This window comes from Aspergillus mulundensis (assembly GCF_003369625.1).
Source record: "Aspergillus mulundensis strain DSM 5745 chromosome Unknown scaffold_0, whole genome shotgun sequence".
In the NCBI taxonomy this organism is placed as follows: Eukaryota; Fungi; Ascomycota; class Eurotiomycetes; order Eurotiales; family Aspergillaceae; genus Aspergillus; species Aspergillus mulundensis.
This window is the reverse complement of record NW_020797888.1, coordinates 771,690-785,195: the sequence shown is the minus strand read 5'-3', so window position 1 is coordinate 785,195 and position 13,506 is coordinate 771,690. Positions and strand designations below refer to the sequence as shown.

At 56.4% G+C, this 13,506-nt stretch overlaps 5 protein-coding genes across 5 annotated transcripts in view; 3 read left to right on the top strand and 2 right to left on the bottom strand.

Moving 5' to 3' along the window:
* The window catches only part of DSM5745_00239 (uncharacterized protein), a gene marked incomplete at both ends in the record, with an annotated part of 5,331 nt that extends 2,091 nt beyond the window's left edge, over nucleotides 1-3,240 (bottom strand). Inside the window, 7 exons of the mRNA XM_026742255.1 lie at nucleotides 223-284; nucleotides 343-453; nucleotides 659-2,282; nucleotides 2,333-2,521; nucleotides 2,570-2,604; nucleotides 2,658-3,101; nucleotides 3,163-3,240. Of these exons, the coding sequence (XP_026608100.1) occupies nucleotides 223-284; nucleotides 343-453; nucleotides 659-2,282; nucleotides 2,333-2,521; nucleotides 2,570-2,604; nucleotides 2,658-3,101; nucleotides 3,163-3,240 (2,543 nt within the window). The remainder of the gene's footprint in view (nucleotides 1-222; nucleotides 285-342; nucleotides 454-658; nucleotides 2,283-2,332; nucleotides 2,522-2,569; nucleotides 2,605-2,657; nucleotides 3,102-3,162) is intronic.
* Nucleotides 3,241-4,007: 767 nt separating this feature from the next.
* DSM5745_00238 (uncharacterized protein) lies at nucleotides 4,008-5,295 on the top strand (the record flags this gene model as incomplete). The annotated part of the gene is made up of 5 exons (XM_026742254.1): nucleotides 4,008-4,320; nucleotides 4,387-4,479; nucleotides 4,544-4,627; nucleotides 4,669-5,004; nucleotides 5,108-5,295. 5 exons carry the CDS (start codon nucleotides 4,008-4,010, stop codon nucleotides 5,293-5,295), a joined length of 1,014 nt encoding a protein of 337 aa, XP_026608099.1.
* A 318-nt stretch (nucleotides 5,296-5,613) lies between these two features.
* Nucleotides 5,614-6,939, top strand: DSM5745_00237 (uncharacterized protein; the record flags this gene model as incomplete). The annotated part of the gene is made up of 1 exon (XM_026742253.1): nucleotides 5,614-6,939. One exon carries the CDS (start codon nucleotides 5,614-5,616, stop codon nucleotides 6,937-6,939), a length of 1,326 nt encoding a protein of 441 aa, XP_026608098.1.
* Nucleotides 6,940-10,049: 3,110 nt separating this feature from the next.
* DSM5745_00236 (threonine aldolase family protein) lies at nucleotides 10,050-11,201 on the top strand (the record flags this gene model as incomplete). Its single annotated transcript, XM_026742252.1, has 1 exon — nucleotides 10,050-11,201. The coding sequence occupies one exon, from the start codon at nucleotides 10,050-10,052 to the stop codon at nucleotides 11,199-11,201; it is 1,152 nt and encodes a 383-aa protein (XP_026608097.1).
* Nucleotides 11,202-11,910: 709 nt separating this feature from the next.
* DSM5745_00235 (cytochrome P450) lies at nucleotides 11,911-13,484 on the bottom strand (the record flags this gene model as incomplete). The annotated part of the gene is made up of 4 exons (XM_026742251.1): nucleotides 11,911-12,081; nucleotides 12,149-12,259; nucleotides 12,318-13,189; nucleotides 13,250-13,484. The coding sequence occupies 4 exons, from the start codon at nucleotides 13,482-13,484 to the stop codon at nucleotides 11,911-11,913; spliced, it is 1,389 nt and encodes a 462-aa protein (XP_026608096.1).
* Between the last annotated feature and the right edge of the window lie 22 nt (nucleotides 13,485-13,506).

Below are 13,506 nucleotides of genomic sequence, written 5' to 3'. Positions count from 1 at the left end.
TCACTGCCATCGTCTCCGCCGTCGCTGCCATCGTCGCCGCCGTCGCTGCCATCGTCTCCGCCATCACTGCCATCGTCTCCGCCATCGCTGCCACTGTCGTTGCCGTCGCTGCCGTTGTCATCATTCTGACACGCGGGGCCATTACAGCTAGGCGAGCCGCCCTAAAGACTCAGTCAGTCAACGGGAACTTTGGAGGCCGTATAGAATCTGTGGGTGACTTACGTTGCCGTCGTGGCCGCCGTCCACGCAGCCAAGTCCAGTGCAGCCACAGCCGGCCGGCCCACCTACAGAATGTCAACTTCCTGCATATCTGTTAACGAGGTAGGGTGTGGGCTGACTTACAGCCATCATCGCTCCAAAAGGGCCCCGTACAGCCCAGAAGGCTGCATCCCCACCCGCCACAACCAAAGATCCCGCACCCGCCGTCACACCCAAAGGGACCACAGGAATCCCCTACAGGTGGGCATCCAAACAAGCAGTTCCTCGTTGGACAGTCGGACGCTGTACATGAGGGCTCGGTGCTGGCTGAGCTTCGCGTGTAGGAAAGCGGGTGCGTGGTGCTAGTCTTTGTCCCCGAGATGACCGGGTAGTCTGTGCTTGCAATGGGAATGGTGATGGAGGGCTGCGGCTGGATAGTGGCCCACCCACCGCCCCATACCGGCGCACCGCCCGTGTAGTTCCTGGTCGTGGCGGTCTCTGCCGGGTCCCGCGGCGCTATGCCCACACTGATTGTGGCCTGGTCAGGGGCGAGGCTGATGGATGCGGCGGGCGGCATGATACTCTGAACTGGGGTGATGATGCCGGTGCTTCCATCTGCTGTGCCAATCGTGACTGGCCAGAAGGGCACCTCCGACACGGTGAAGGGGTCGAGGGTGATTATCGTCGTGACGGTGATGGTCCGCGAGCCGCTGGACGAGTAGATACCAATGTCATAGGCCGGCCAGGTCACGGTAACGGGGGTGGCCAGGGAGATGGGTGGCAGGAGAAGCGTGCATGGCGGCTCGCAGCCCACAGTCGGCGAGGGCTCAAGCCAGACGCCCGGGTCGACGTAGACGATGCCTGTATCTCCCCCTGTTCCTGAGCCTGAGCCTGAGCCATCTCCAGAACCGCCACTGGTGGTGCCATTGTTGCAGACCTCAGACGGGCAATAGCCGTGCTGGCAGCTCCATGCGCAAAGCCCCCAGTCCTCCAGTCCGTCTATCGGGGTGGCCGTGACATCCACGTACAGACTGCTGGAGTCAACCAGGGCTCCTTGAGCATCGCACTCGCACGCACGTATTGGACAGAACCCGCGCCCACAGGCGAAGTCGCACAGACCCTTTAGCCCGTCCGTCACAGTTGACAATACATGACCTCTAACGCACGCGGGCGGGGTAAAGTCCGAGACTGTCGGGGTGCTCAACGGGGCAGAGACAGTCGAGCACGCGGTATCGGGGCAATAGCCTCTCTCGCAGTCAAAGGCACATACACCAGAGTAGCTCGCATCCTCGCCGGCAATGGGGTATCCCACGGGGCTAGTGGCGGACGGACCGGCAACGGGCGCGCCAACGGCTTGACACACACAGGCTGAAATCGGGCAGTAGCCGTACTGGCAGGAGTATTGGCAGATTCCGGCGAAATTATTGACGCCCGTGCCTTGGATGCAGGCCTGTTCGCTGCGGGTCAGCGCCGGGGTGGCCGCGGCCATGCTGGGGCCGTCCGCCTCGCCGACCCAGGCGTTCCAGTTGCTCAGCCCGGTGGTGCAGGTGTTGGAGATTGCTGGGCCGCCGGATATCTCTGCGATGACGGCGCCGCCTCGCGAGAGCGTGATCACCACGTCTCCGACGCCGTTGAAGGGGACGCTGCCGTGGTAGAGACCGATGCCTCCATCCGGAGTCCACGTCCAGGAGCCCGTTTGTGCCGCGCCGCCAATCGACACCGTGACCGTGGCGTCTGACGCAAGGAGAGCCGTGTAGAAGATCTTATCCTCCATGACCTCGTACGGCTCGAATTCGACCTGCAGCTGGGAGGCCGTGTTTCCCGTTGTGTCGCCTGTGCCGCACGACTGGCCGGGCGATGTACGATACCAGCCGACCAGTCCCTCCTGCGTGATGGATGGCATGCCGTTCTTATATGACTCAATGACCCAGGGGAGAAACTTGCGCCAGCCGTCGTGCGGCATGCCTTGGACATAGTTGATTGGGGCCTTGCCAATGCCCATCGGGGCCTCATAAGCATATTCGTATAGAGGTCCGATGTAGTGGCTCTCGCCATAGTCATTCCAGGAGATGATTTCAACAAACCTGCATCCTGCGATTAGCCAGAGATCTGTCAGGAGACCAAAACGACTCACTCAGGCAGGGTGTATATGACTTCCATCCACCGCTCATACCAAAGGTCGTCGCCCTTCCAGCACCAGTTCTTGTTATACCCAGGCAAGTTGGTGTAGAACCATGGCGACACCGCCATCATATACGGCAGTCCGGTGCCAGGATCAGGGGAAGATATGTTCTTGTCCATGTAATTATAGTACGACCCGTCACTGCATCCGATCTGTTAGCCTGGTCAAGCAATCCAGCGGCAAACTCACGTATAGGTGTCAATGCTCCGGGTGCCCCATGGCCACTAGAACAGTCAGCAGACTAACGCAAAGGATTCAAACGCAAGGGAACACCTACAGCAGCCCAGTTGAACAGCCCATCGACAACGTCGCCGCCACCAGCCTCAAGCGCCGCCTTCGCACCAAGGGATGACCAGTCCGGCACGAAGAAGCATCCTGTCGTCAACTTGATCTCCGTCCAGTCTGCAGCTTGCCCAGGCCCCTCAAAGGTCGAGACAAACGGCTGGCCGTTGTACTTGTAATACGCCGCGTTATTGAAGTACTGCGTTCCATAGCTGATCACCACGTCCTTGGGCCAGGGCCCAGTCCCGCCGGCATAGTCGAAGGAGAAAAATAGGGACAGGCCAGAGCCCTGCGCCGCTTGGAACGCCAGTGAAACTGAGTCAGCGATGCTGTCGTCGCCGTACGCGATGTTCAGGGCGAAGGCGTCGAGTTTCGCCTCTACCGCGAGGCGGATGTCGGTTTGCCAGTCGGCAAGGGTGTAGTTGTTGGCATTGCCAACCTAAGCCTGTTAGACGGACAGAGCAAGCACGACGGGCGTTTGCGAGCTGGAGGAGACGTACCATGAAGTGCGCAAAGACCGCGCCTGCAGAGGCATGCCCAACTGCGGCAAGAACGCTGAGAAGAGGGAACACCTTCATCGCGGCAACGGTAGCTGTTCCTTGCTAGCAGCGAAGACAAAGAAAGGCCATGCAGTCTGCGGAATATATACACCTCAACATGTTGGATGCTGATTACATACACCTCTAACCGTCGGCTGTTGTCGGACTGCCCCTTGATTACCATATGCCGGTGGTCTCGCTACCCTGCCATAGTCCAGTGGGTCCGGCCTGACTCGTCAGATTGCTTGCAGAGCAGAGCTGAACCCTCAGCTGAGTCGGTTAGATTGCATCTCCGATGGCGCCGGGAATGGCGCATTCCTATTGGATGGCGCGTGTGAATAAGGGTCCGATAACGTCGTTACATCGAGCGAAGCTTCTTCTTCTCCTGCGGCTGAAGCTTACTGTAGCTTGGCCCCACGGGTAATTCCTCACGTATAGTATAGCATGACTCCAAGGTAATCACCGTTCTCACCTCTACTAAGCCCCATGCTAATTACTCACCTATGCTTAGCCCAAAGAGCAATCTATTCATTCCAAATACTCTGCAGGATTTCGACATGATTGGCCGGTACAATCCCTCAGGTCCCGTGCTGGTGTTCGTTAATCTAATTCCGGATATACCCTCATGCCATCAGGAGATTCTCAAGATAACGTCGGTTCAGCCGTTCGGCCGAAGATGCATTGAATTTCAAATCCGCTGCAATCCGCGCTGGAGGCCTCACATCATCAGTCTTAAAGGGATCCAAGTCCGCCTCTAACATAGCACTGCAGCTGCCCTGCCTAGCACCGAGTTATCTTCTCCAACCATGAGGCCCAGCGTTTTTTTCGGCCTGTGTGCCAATCTTTTCGTTTGTCCCTCCTTGGCCGTCTTGACTTGGACACCGGTTGGCTGTGCCGGAGTCACGGCCAACGGCGTTACCATCGACTCCATCTGGGACAATGCCCTGCTGATGGTTCAGACGGCCCAGACGCGCATTGACAGCATCAGAAACTTCCCTATCAAGGCTAAGTCGACGAGGGCCCGCGTTGCGAACAACGCCCACTACATGTTCGGGATTGATGTCAACTGGTCAACCGGGTTCGCCTCGTCGACGAAAAAAACCCTTTCGGATGTTCGCAGTGAGTCGGCCCAAACAATGCAGGTGCATAGATCTGGTGCGTAACTAATACAGTTGCCTCAACAAGGTATTTACTCTCGAATGGAGAGTAAGATGAACGAGGACACCAACTATCTCCTATGCAATGATAACGGATTCCAGTGGGGCAACATTGGAGGCTGTTCGTACACCCCGTGCACTACCAGATTATGATCTCATGTGAGGCTCTCTGACCATACACCTAGATACTACTGGCGTATGGTACTACGCATTTCCGGGAACAAATGATGCTTTGATCCTTAGATCCACCGCTGGCAATAGCGCGGGTGGTCGGTCGCCCCCTTTCCTGCCTCCGTCCCACCCACCCTAGATCCCATCGTCCCCAAGCAACTCTCATATGATTTTGAAGCAAATGCCGGACCATCCACTAATCAAAACGAATCAAAAGCAAGCCAGCGCCCATGCGGCGAGTCAAATCTTGCCGGCGAGACATTCACGGGCGAATACATGTCATCCACTGCCGGCGGAACCGTGCAGTACACCCAAACCACAGCGATCCTCCTCTGCGTACAAAACCAGTTGATGTACAAACCAACGCTGGAGCTGGGGTTCACTGTCAGCGACAATAAAGGCATAGCAGACGAGTACGAGTCCGTCTCTGGCACCATCGTTCATGAGATGGTCCACGCTCTGAATACCCATATGTGTAAGTTTGGCTCTCCCTAAGCCCTCCAGGGTTTCCAACACCCCTGAACCGGAACAGACGCGGAACCAAAGAGCTCAGCTAACCCTTTGGGGAAAATACGCAGACTGGGACCAGACGCACCCTGATTTCCCCAATGACGGATTACCTGGGTACGGCTTCGACAAATGCATGATTCTAGCGACGAAGTCCCCGCAGCAGGCTCTGGTTAACCCGGACAACTACCGCATCTTTGCGGAGATGTGCATGTCGCCTAAGACTGAATGGCAGCCGGCGGAACCTGCAGGTGCATAGTAGGCTGGACGCTCTGTTGGGCCGCCAGTGGGTTGGAAGTTGGAACTGGGTAAACAGGGCTCTGGCGGTGGAGGGGTTCTCAGAGTACTTGGTAATTAAGACCACGACTTAGTCATTACACTTGACTGCAGTACATAGGACTATACGTTGCGTGATAATACTGGTACTTCCATAGGGAACCCTAGGGCTGGTTAGGGTAGAGTCGACACGTGACCGTGGCCAATGAGACCATTCCAAGTTGCTTCTTCAGTCTTATAAAACCACTCTCGCCCCTCTGATCACTCTTGATCTCGGATCACTCTTGATAAGTTTATCCCCATGGCCGCTACCAAGTCCCTCGCTGTCAACCTCGACCACCCAGAGGCTGCCGCACAGCTGCACAGCCTGGATGCGGGAGTCCAGCTTGACATTTCCTGCACGGAAAACAGCCAGTCTCTCTCGCTTCTCCCCCAGCTGGTCAACAGCAGCAGTGTCTCTTCCATTCATGTCGACGCGACGTACAGGACCGCCGACGCCTGCCGCCGCCTCACCCAACCCCTCAAGCAAGTCCTGCTGTCCTGCCCCAATCTCCGCCGGCTCTCCCTCGACATTTCCCCGCCACGTGCCGGCTGCATGGTTCCTGATATACCATCAGAGTATTGCGGGCTGGGCTTTGCAAACGGCGAGCGACCGCCGGCACTCGAGAGCCTCGAGATCATCGCCTACCCATGGGGCCGTGAGCCGAACAACTCCCCCATCAACTTCCACGCCCTCGGATACCCCGAGAAGGGGGAAGAGCTGGACTACTGGGCGACCACCTTTGAATGGTCTCGTCTTGGACGACTGACTCTGCATGACGCCTCAAGCGGTCTTGCATTCCAGGTCGCGCCCAAGCTCACAACCCTAGAGGAACTCACCTTATCTCAATTCCACGATGCAGACCAGCTACGGTCACTGTTCCTCACCATACCCTCCAGCCTATCGACCGTGACTCTTCCCACCCTAGGACCCAGCATTGACATTGACATCACCATCCTCCTCCCACACGCAGCCACACTCCGCAAGCTGGAAATCCACAGCCCCGAGCATCCGCACCATCCCCGTTTCACCGAGCAAGCCCTCCTCCATCTGCGCGACAGCTTTCCTCAACTAACACACCTAACCATCGACATCGACCGCGCCGGCAAGGAGTGGCCCTCCGCCATCTTCTCCGTCCTCGCCTCTTTCCCCAGCCTCCAAGAGCTAGATTTATGGTTTCCCCTCGGGTGCTCTGATGACCCTTTCCAGCCCTACCTAACCGCCCTCAGCGCCTCACACCTCGCAAGACCCCTCCTCGACCGCTCCACAACCCTGCAATGCATCCATCTCCACTCCGGCTGCCCAGCACAACTAGGCCACGGGTTCCCAACGCAAGACGCACCCTGGGCACGCGAGAACGCAACGAGTTTCATCTGCGCGCGCGCGGGGACAGAGGCTTCGTTAACATGTCCGGATCTCGACGACGAGGCGAATAACGAGCTAAGAAAGGCAATGCAGGATAAAGTCACGAGCGCACCGGCAGCGAGTTTGTCGCGCCTGCTGGGGCAACGGGTCGCGTTTCAGGTTGCGGTTGAGGGGCCGTTGGAGGTGGAGGAGTGGAGGGCGTTGCATCGGGGGGATGAGTGAGTGATTCCACTTCCGCGAAGAGGGAAAGGCGTGAGAAGGTAGAGCTGACGATGGTAGGTCGTGGGTCTTGGGGTTATCTCGGAAGCCGAGGCCTAGGTCGAGATGGAATCAGCTGCTTGGGCGTGTGGTGGCAATGGTGAAGACCTCGAGGCGGAGGTAGAGGGCTTGTTGGACTGGCTGGCGTGTGAATGGAACGGTTGGAGTCGGTTGAACAGGGGGTTAAAGATGGATATGCAGGGCTGCCCCTGCCAGCGGCACATGGGGTAGGTAGTGATAATCAGACGAATGCGTATGAACTACAGATCTGGTGTAACTGTTGATTATCTTGTGCATCCCAAGGTGCCCCAGGGGCCAGAAGCGCCCAGTCTTTGTTCCAGCACTTTAGTATGCTATCGGGCAAAGTTACACTGAGTTGTCGACTTACGCGGCCAACCTCCCATTTGATTAGCCTCAACTCCAGCTGATTTGTCTTCCATTCACAGGGTATCATTTGAGATGGCGGTCAGCAATGATCTCGGAACTCTGGATTCAAAGGATGCAGACACGCACTGCCATGTCTCTTTGTTTTCCATCCACATGCTATTTCATCACTGCGTACAGTGATAACAAGGAACTTATCGATCTACCTTACCCTTGCCACATCCTACGCTTTCCATGTCCATACTTCTTAAAGAGAGGTCAATCCACCAGTCCAACAGCCTCAGTTAGAAACCACAAGCCCTCGCCCAGATGAACTTCCTACTCATCGCCTGCATCCTAGCCCTCCTCCACCTCGTCGCCGGCAGCGTGAGTCCCGTCCCCATCCCCCCCATCTCAGCCTTGGCCGAACTAACATCCATCTGCAGGCTGTCCTCGAAAGAGCCATCACAATCACCGCATACAACCAGCGGAACTGCCAAGGCGACCCGCGACACACCAGCACGTATAAATGGGCACAGGGCATGATCGGTGGCCCGGTCGCAAGCGACGCAGTCCATCGGAGCTTCCGACTGTCGAGGCCCCTGCTGGCGAGAGAGCGTCTTGATCTCGCTGCCATCAAGGACTTGAGGGGGTGGACGGGTTGGAGGGATACTCGGACCTGTGAGAAGGTGGTTCGCAGCTATTTTTCTGTTGAGAGGGTTACGGGGTGTCAGGATGTGGTGCCATTTACTTGCTTTCAGGTTGTCAATGACAAGTGATGTTGGGCGTCTGTCTTTGTTTTCCTGTTTGTTTGTTGGCCTTGGAAGTTAGGTAGGAACTACATAGGGTTGTGTAAGATGGTAGGGCATGGGAGAGCGAAGGTCTCACATGCAGTGCTACTTCTACACTCCAGTGCTATTCCATACCGGATTACTGAATATAGAATATCCCTTTGAACTGGCGAACTATAAATACGCACTGCAGCTGAAACACTGCGAACAAAGAGCCCCGGGCGTCTTCCCTGCCCGGTCCATTGCCCTTGAAAACATAAAGACCCCCCGAGGAACCCCGGGACCTCAACTTCCCGTCGCCTCAACCAACACAGAAAAATAATCCTCATCAAGACAATCTCAGCCTCATCAAAATGAAGTACCTCCTTCCCATCACACCCCTCCTCACCATCCTCCCCTTCGCATCATGCAGCAAACTCGTAAGTCCCCTTCTTCATCCCACTCGCCTCCTCAACCCCCAGCTCCATCCCCGCTGACTCCTACCTACCTATTCTTGCTTCCACAGACCTCAGACATCACCATAACCGTCTACTCCCAGCGCGACTGCACCGGCTCAATCATCCAATACGTCCCCTTCAGAAAGGGCCATGGCGGGGCAACAATCATCGACGACAGTTTCGGGAGCAGTATCCGGGTCTCGCGGCCGCTGCGTGCAGGCGAGCAGCTTGACCTCTCGACCACGCCGTCTATCGAGACGTACGCCGGCCCGAACGATCCGCGCTCCTGCGAGAAGTTCCTGTATGCGTTCTTTGCGCAGCACTCGGGGGATCTGACGCGGTGTTTGAATGTCGAGCCGTTTTTGTGCTTTCGGTTGTGGGCGCATTGAACTTGGTCTGTTTGATCGTGCGGTTGAATACCCAAGGGTGACTGGGTTGATTGGTTTAACGTGGTATTGTGCTTTGGGCGCTGCTGCATACTCTGTGTTGTCTTTGTTTGTCTTCTATCTACATGTCACTTGGTAGTCACTTGACATGGCAGCTGGAAAGGATCTTGGAACTGAAGGGCTCAATCAGGCATAGTTATCTTCTTGTCTTTTATTCAAATGCAAATGCAACTGCTCAACAGAATGCTTATCCAAAGCCCCAAACCACTGAACTGAATTACCAAGCCCAGACGAAATGCCCATGTTTGCACAGGCCTGTAACCTTTGCTTTGTAATGCCCGTCCCTTTGGATGGAGTTTCTGCTGTTATTCAGGGTCTGGGACCGGAAGGCCTTCATTATGTGCCCAGGGTTAGCTGATGGCGGAGGAGGAAAGTTCCTGAATAAAGACATACATCAGGGAGAATTTTGCAAGATAGGACATTGAGACTGTCAATTAATGGATTCCACAGAGCGAGTTGGACGGGCTAGTGCAGGTTAGTCCAGCTTCAAACCGGCCATCCCGTTCATCCATCTTGACTGTTCTTTCCTTCAACCCGATCCGGAGGTGAATGGAACTGCCACCATGATATGGAGTAAAGTTGAATATCGGGCATTTGATGGAGGAAGCGGTATACGCATCTATAGAGCGCCTATTGACAGCCAGCACAGAGGGCAGCAGCCCAAGCTTTTTATTGAACACCAGGAATGCATGAAGGTGGTTCATATATTCTATTCTAAGGGGAGGCTCCTGGACCCCGCGACCTCGGCATGGCTGTGCAAAGCTGCAGAATCTCTTTAAGTAAGCGCGAATGGCCAATACAGGACTATGATGCCATACTGTTGGAGACGCTCGCTTATCTCACGAGCACTCCAACTGCATCGGTGCATTGTCATCCGAATCATTAGGTAACTTGGAGACTAGACCGGATTACAGTCAGGATGACTGCGCATGCATCCCCCTCATCGACCCCTCCTCCCTTAAGCATACCCTAGACATCATCTTCGCATCCCACCACCCAACTCAATCCGACCGCCAACCCAAACCCTCACCACCAAAATGACCTCCCCTCAAAACACAGCAGATCGAGCCACCCCAACTCAAATCCCCGTCTCTACCTCCTGGCTAAGCCCCGGCCCCGCATCCAGCGACTTCCGCAGCGACACAATCACAACCCCCACGCTGCCCATGCTATCCGCAATCGCCCAGACAACGCTTCTCGACGACGTCTACCGCGAAGACCCAACAACCAGCACCTTCGAGTCCTTCATCGCAGCCCTCACCGGCAAGGAGGACGCCCTCCTCGTGCTCTCCGGCACAATGGGCAACCAGATCGCCCTCCGCTCGCTACTGACCCAGCCGCCGCATGCGATCCTCGCGCACGAGCGCGCGCATATCCTTACCTCCGAGGCGGGCGGGTGTGCGGCGCTCTCGCAGGCGCAGATCCAGCCGTGCACGCCCGCAAACGGGCAGTATCTCACGTTGGAAGACATCAAGCGGACGGTCGTGCTTAGCGATAACATCCACGTCGCGCCGACGAGGGTGATATCGCTGGAGAACACGCTTGCGGGGGTGATCACGCCGGTCGGCGAAGTGCAGCGGATTGCGGGGTTTGCGCGCGAGACCGGGATCCGGATGCATCTTGACGGGGCGCGGCTTTGGGAGGCTGTTGCTGCGGGGGCAGGGAGTCTAAGGGAGTATCTGGCGTGCTTTGACACGGCGCAGCTGTGCTTTAGTAAGGGGCTGGGGGCGCCGATGGGGAGTATTATTGTGGGTTCGAAGGACACGCTGCGGCATTGCCGGTGGGTACGGAAGAGCCTTGGGGGTGGGATTCGGCAGGCCGGGGTTGTTTGTGCGGCGGCGAGGGTGGCGGTTGAGGAGAACTTTGGACGCGGGCCTAATGGTGAAGGGGGGAAGCTGGCTGGGACGCATGTGAAGGCAAAGAAGATTAAGGGGATGTGGGTTGAGCGTGGTGGGAAGGTTGCGAGGCCGGTTGAGACGAATATGGTTGTGCTGGATTTGGGGCATGCTGGGGTTTCGGTTGAGGAGGTGATTGCCGTGGGGAAGGAGGAGGGGGTGAAGTTGTCAGGGGGGAGGATTGTGGTCCATTATCAGATTGTCGACGAGGCTGTGGAGAGCCTTGGGAGGGTGTTTGATCGCTTGCTGGCATCAAAGGAGACAGATGTTGTGGCTGATGGATTGCAGTCGTGAGGTGCTCCTGGGAAGTAGGCCGGGGAAGTAGGAGTAGTGATGATTTTTTTTGACTCACCCAGAACTATCACAAACAATGCTTTTCAGAACTCATAACAAAGAACACACAGTGAACAAACATCATCTAGTGCCATTGCACAGCACGCTGATACAGGGCTGGCCGAGGTTGGGCCTTCGGGCGGCCGGCAGAGGGGTTGTAGGGTTTAGGTAGTAGCAGACCAGCGGTATCATGACTCTCCATAGAAGCTAAGGTCTAGTGTTTGCAAAAACACTTGCCATTTGCAACTGCTAAGCCATGATCAGAGATCTTTACGTCATTCTTACAAACGAAAAAAAAGAAAAAAGACAACAGAGACAGTCCAAGACGCGAAACACGTCTCCAACCCACCAAAAAAGCTTGACTTCGCGACGTTGAACGTAGCGACATACCCTGTAGCTGGCCTGCTCCAGCTCCGGTGCTCAGGCTTTCTCCTGGAATTGGATTCAACCCTCCAAGCACCGCGTCACCCTCACCTTAACAAAGTACTCCGCGGTCCGCGGATACGCAATCGCCAGATCCCGTCCGACCTCCAGATTCTCCTCCGTAGTGCCGTCCATCTCCATATTGAACCGGCGGACGATGTGAGCGAGGGTAAGATATAGTTCAAAGTACGCGAGACTACACACGGACACGTTAGCCCCAAAGCCACAATCCAGGTATGATGACACGCTACCTCATCCCAAGACACTGCCTACTCCCCCTCGAAAACGCCAGGAGATACTTATGCAGCGGAAAGCCCTGCTCCTTGGCTCTGATCCAGCGCTCGGGGTCGAACGACTGCGGGGAAGGGAAGATGGACGGGTCCATGTGCGTTAGGTAGGTGGAGATTGCGACCGGTGTCTGGAGGACTCATTTGTTAGCTCGTTTCTTCGCAGATCATACATCATTCGGTTTGAGTGCTGCTCACCCCCGCGGGAATCACCCAGTCGCGGAAGACAAGGGCTTCGTCCGGTGCAATGCGGGCCTGTCGGAAGGTGACGCCGTGCGAGAGGCGGAGGGCTTCGGTGATCACGGCCGTCTGGATCGTTAGTCTATGAGCACAGGATAGCTCCAGCTGGGATGCCTATCGGACTCACCAGGTACGGCAAGCGCTCGAGGTCCGCCCAGGACGGCGTGCTGTTTAGGTCTGGCATGACAGAGTTCACGAGTTCCGTCCGCATGTTTTCCAAGATTGTTGAGTTGCTGAAGATATGGAAGGATGCTAGTGCTAGCGTTCGAGCGGTCGTCACAGTACCGGCGCCCAAGACTGCGAAACCCTCGTCCATAAGCCTAGGAACCGTCCGTTCCGAGGCGGGAATGTGCGGGCTGGACAGGGCGCTGAAGATAGTTTCTTTGCTACTTGCCCCATTCTCCAAAACAGCCGCGGGTGTCCGAGCGAGCGCGTTCTCAGATTGCTGTCTCAGCCCGTTCAATAAAGCCAGCGACTGGGCGTAACTCGGGCGAAGACGCTGCAGAAGCCAGACGGGGATGCAGGACAGAATGCGTCGGAACACAGGGAAGAAGCGGTTGACGTGGAAGGCCATGGTGAGCTCATTCACGCCGGAGAGGATATCGTTTGCTGCGCCGTCCCCGCGCAGATAGCCATAGCTGCTGCCGAAGGCGTAGTACGTGATGATGTCTGCGGTGAGGTCTGAATAGAGACTGTCGAGGCGAAGGGTTTGCTTGTGCGCATGGGCGTGTCTGAACTTTTCACAGAGAAGCTCGACGGATTCCTGGATGAAGGGGCCGAGGGTCTCGAGGGAGCGCCGCGAGAAGAAAGCCTTGAGGTAGCTCTTGCGCTTGCGGTGATGGTTGTGGTCGATTGTTGAGATGACGGAGTGCGGACTCGACAAGGCCGGGGTGAACTGGGGGTCCTTGGTGCGGATGTGCGTGCCGGAGGCGTAGACGACGTCGATGAACTCGGGGTCTTTGATGTGGATTTCGCGGGGGTTGATTCGGACGATGGGGCCTGTGGGTGTTACTCTAGTTAGGGGAGGGATCTTGGTGTTCCTGGTAGGAGGGAGCTTACCATAGAGCTCGTGCATCTTCTCAATCTCCCACATGAACATTCCCCTGCAGATGACGTCGTAGTAGAACTCGTGGAGAGGCGAGCAGACAGCCAGCTTGGGGCCGGGGAATATGCTCAGGGGGTGGAGGTAGATGTTGTAGACAAGGCGGGTGCAGATGTATAACACAAGACAGAGTCCTGCGTGTAGCAGGAGGGTGGTGCTGGTTGCGCTGGTTAGATGAGTAAGGACAGCCATGTGTGCAGATTGTGGTGAAGTT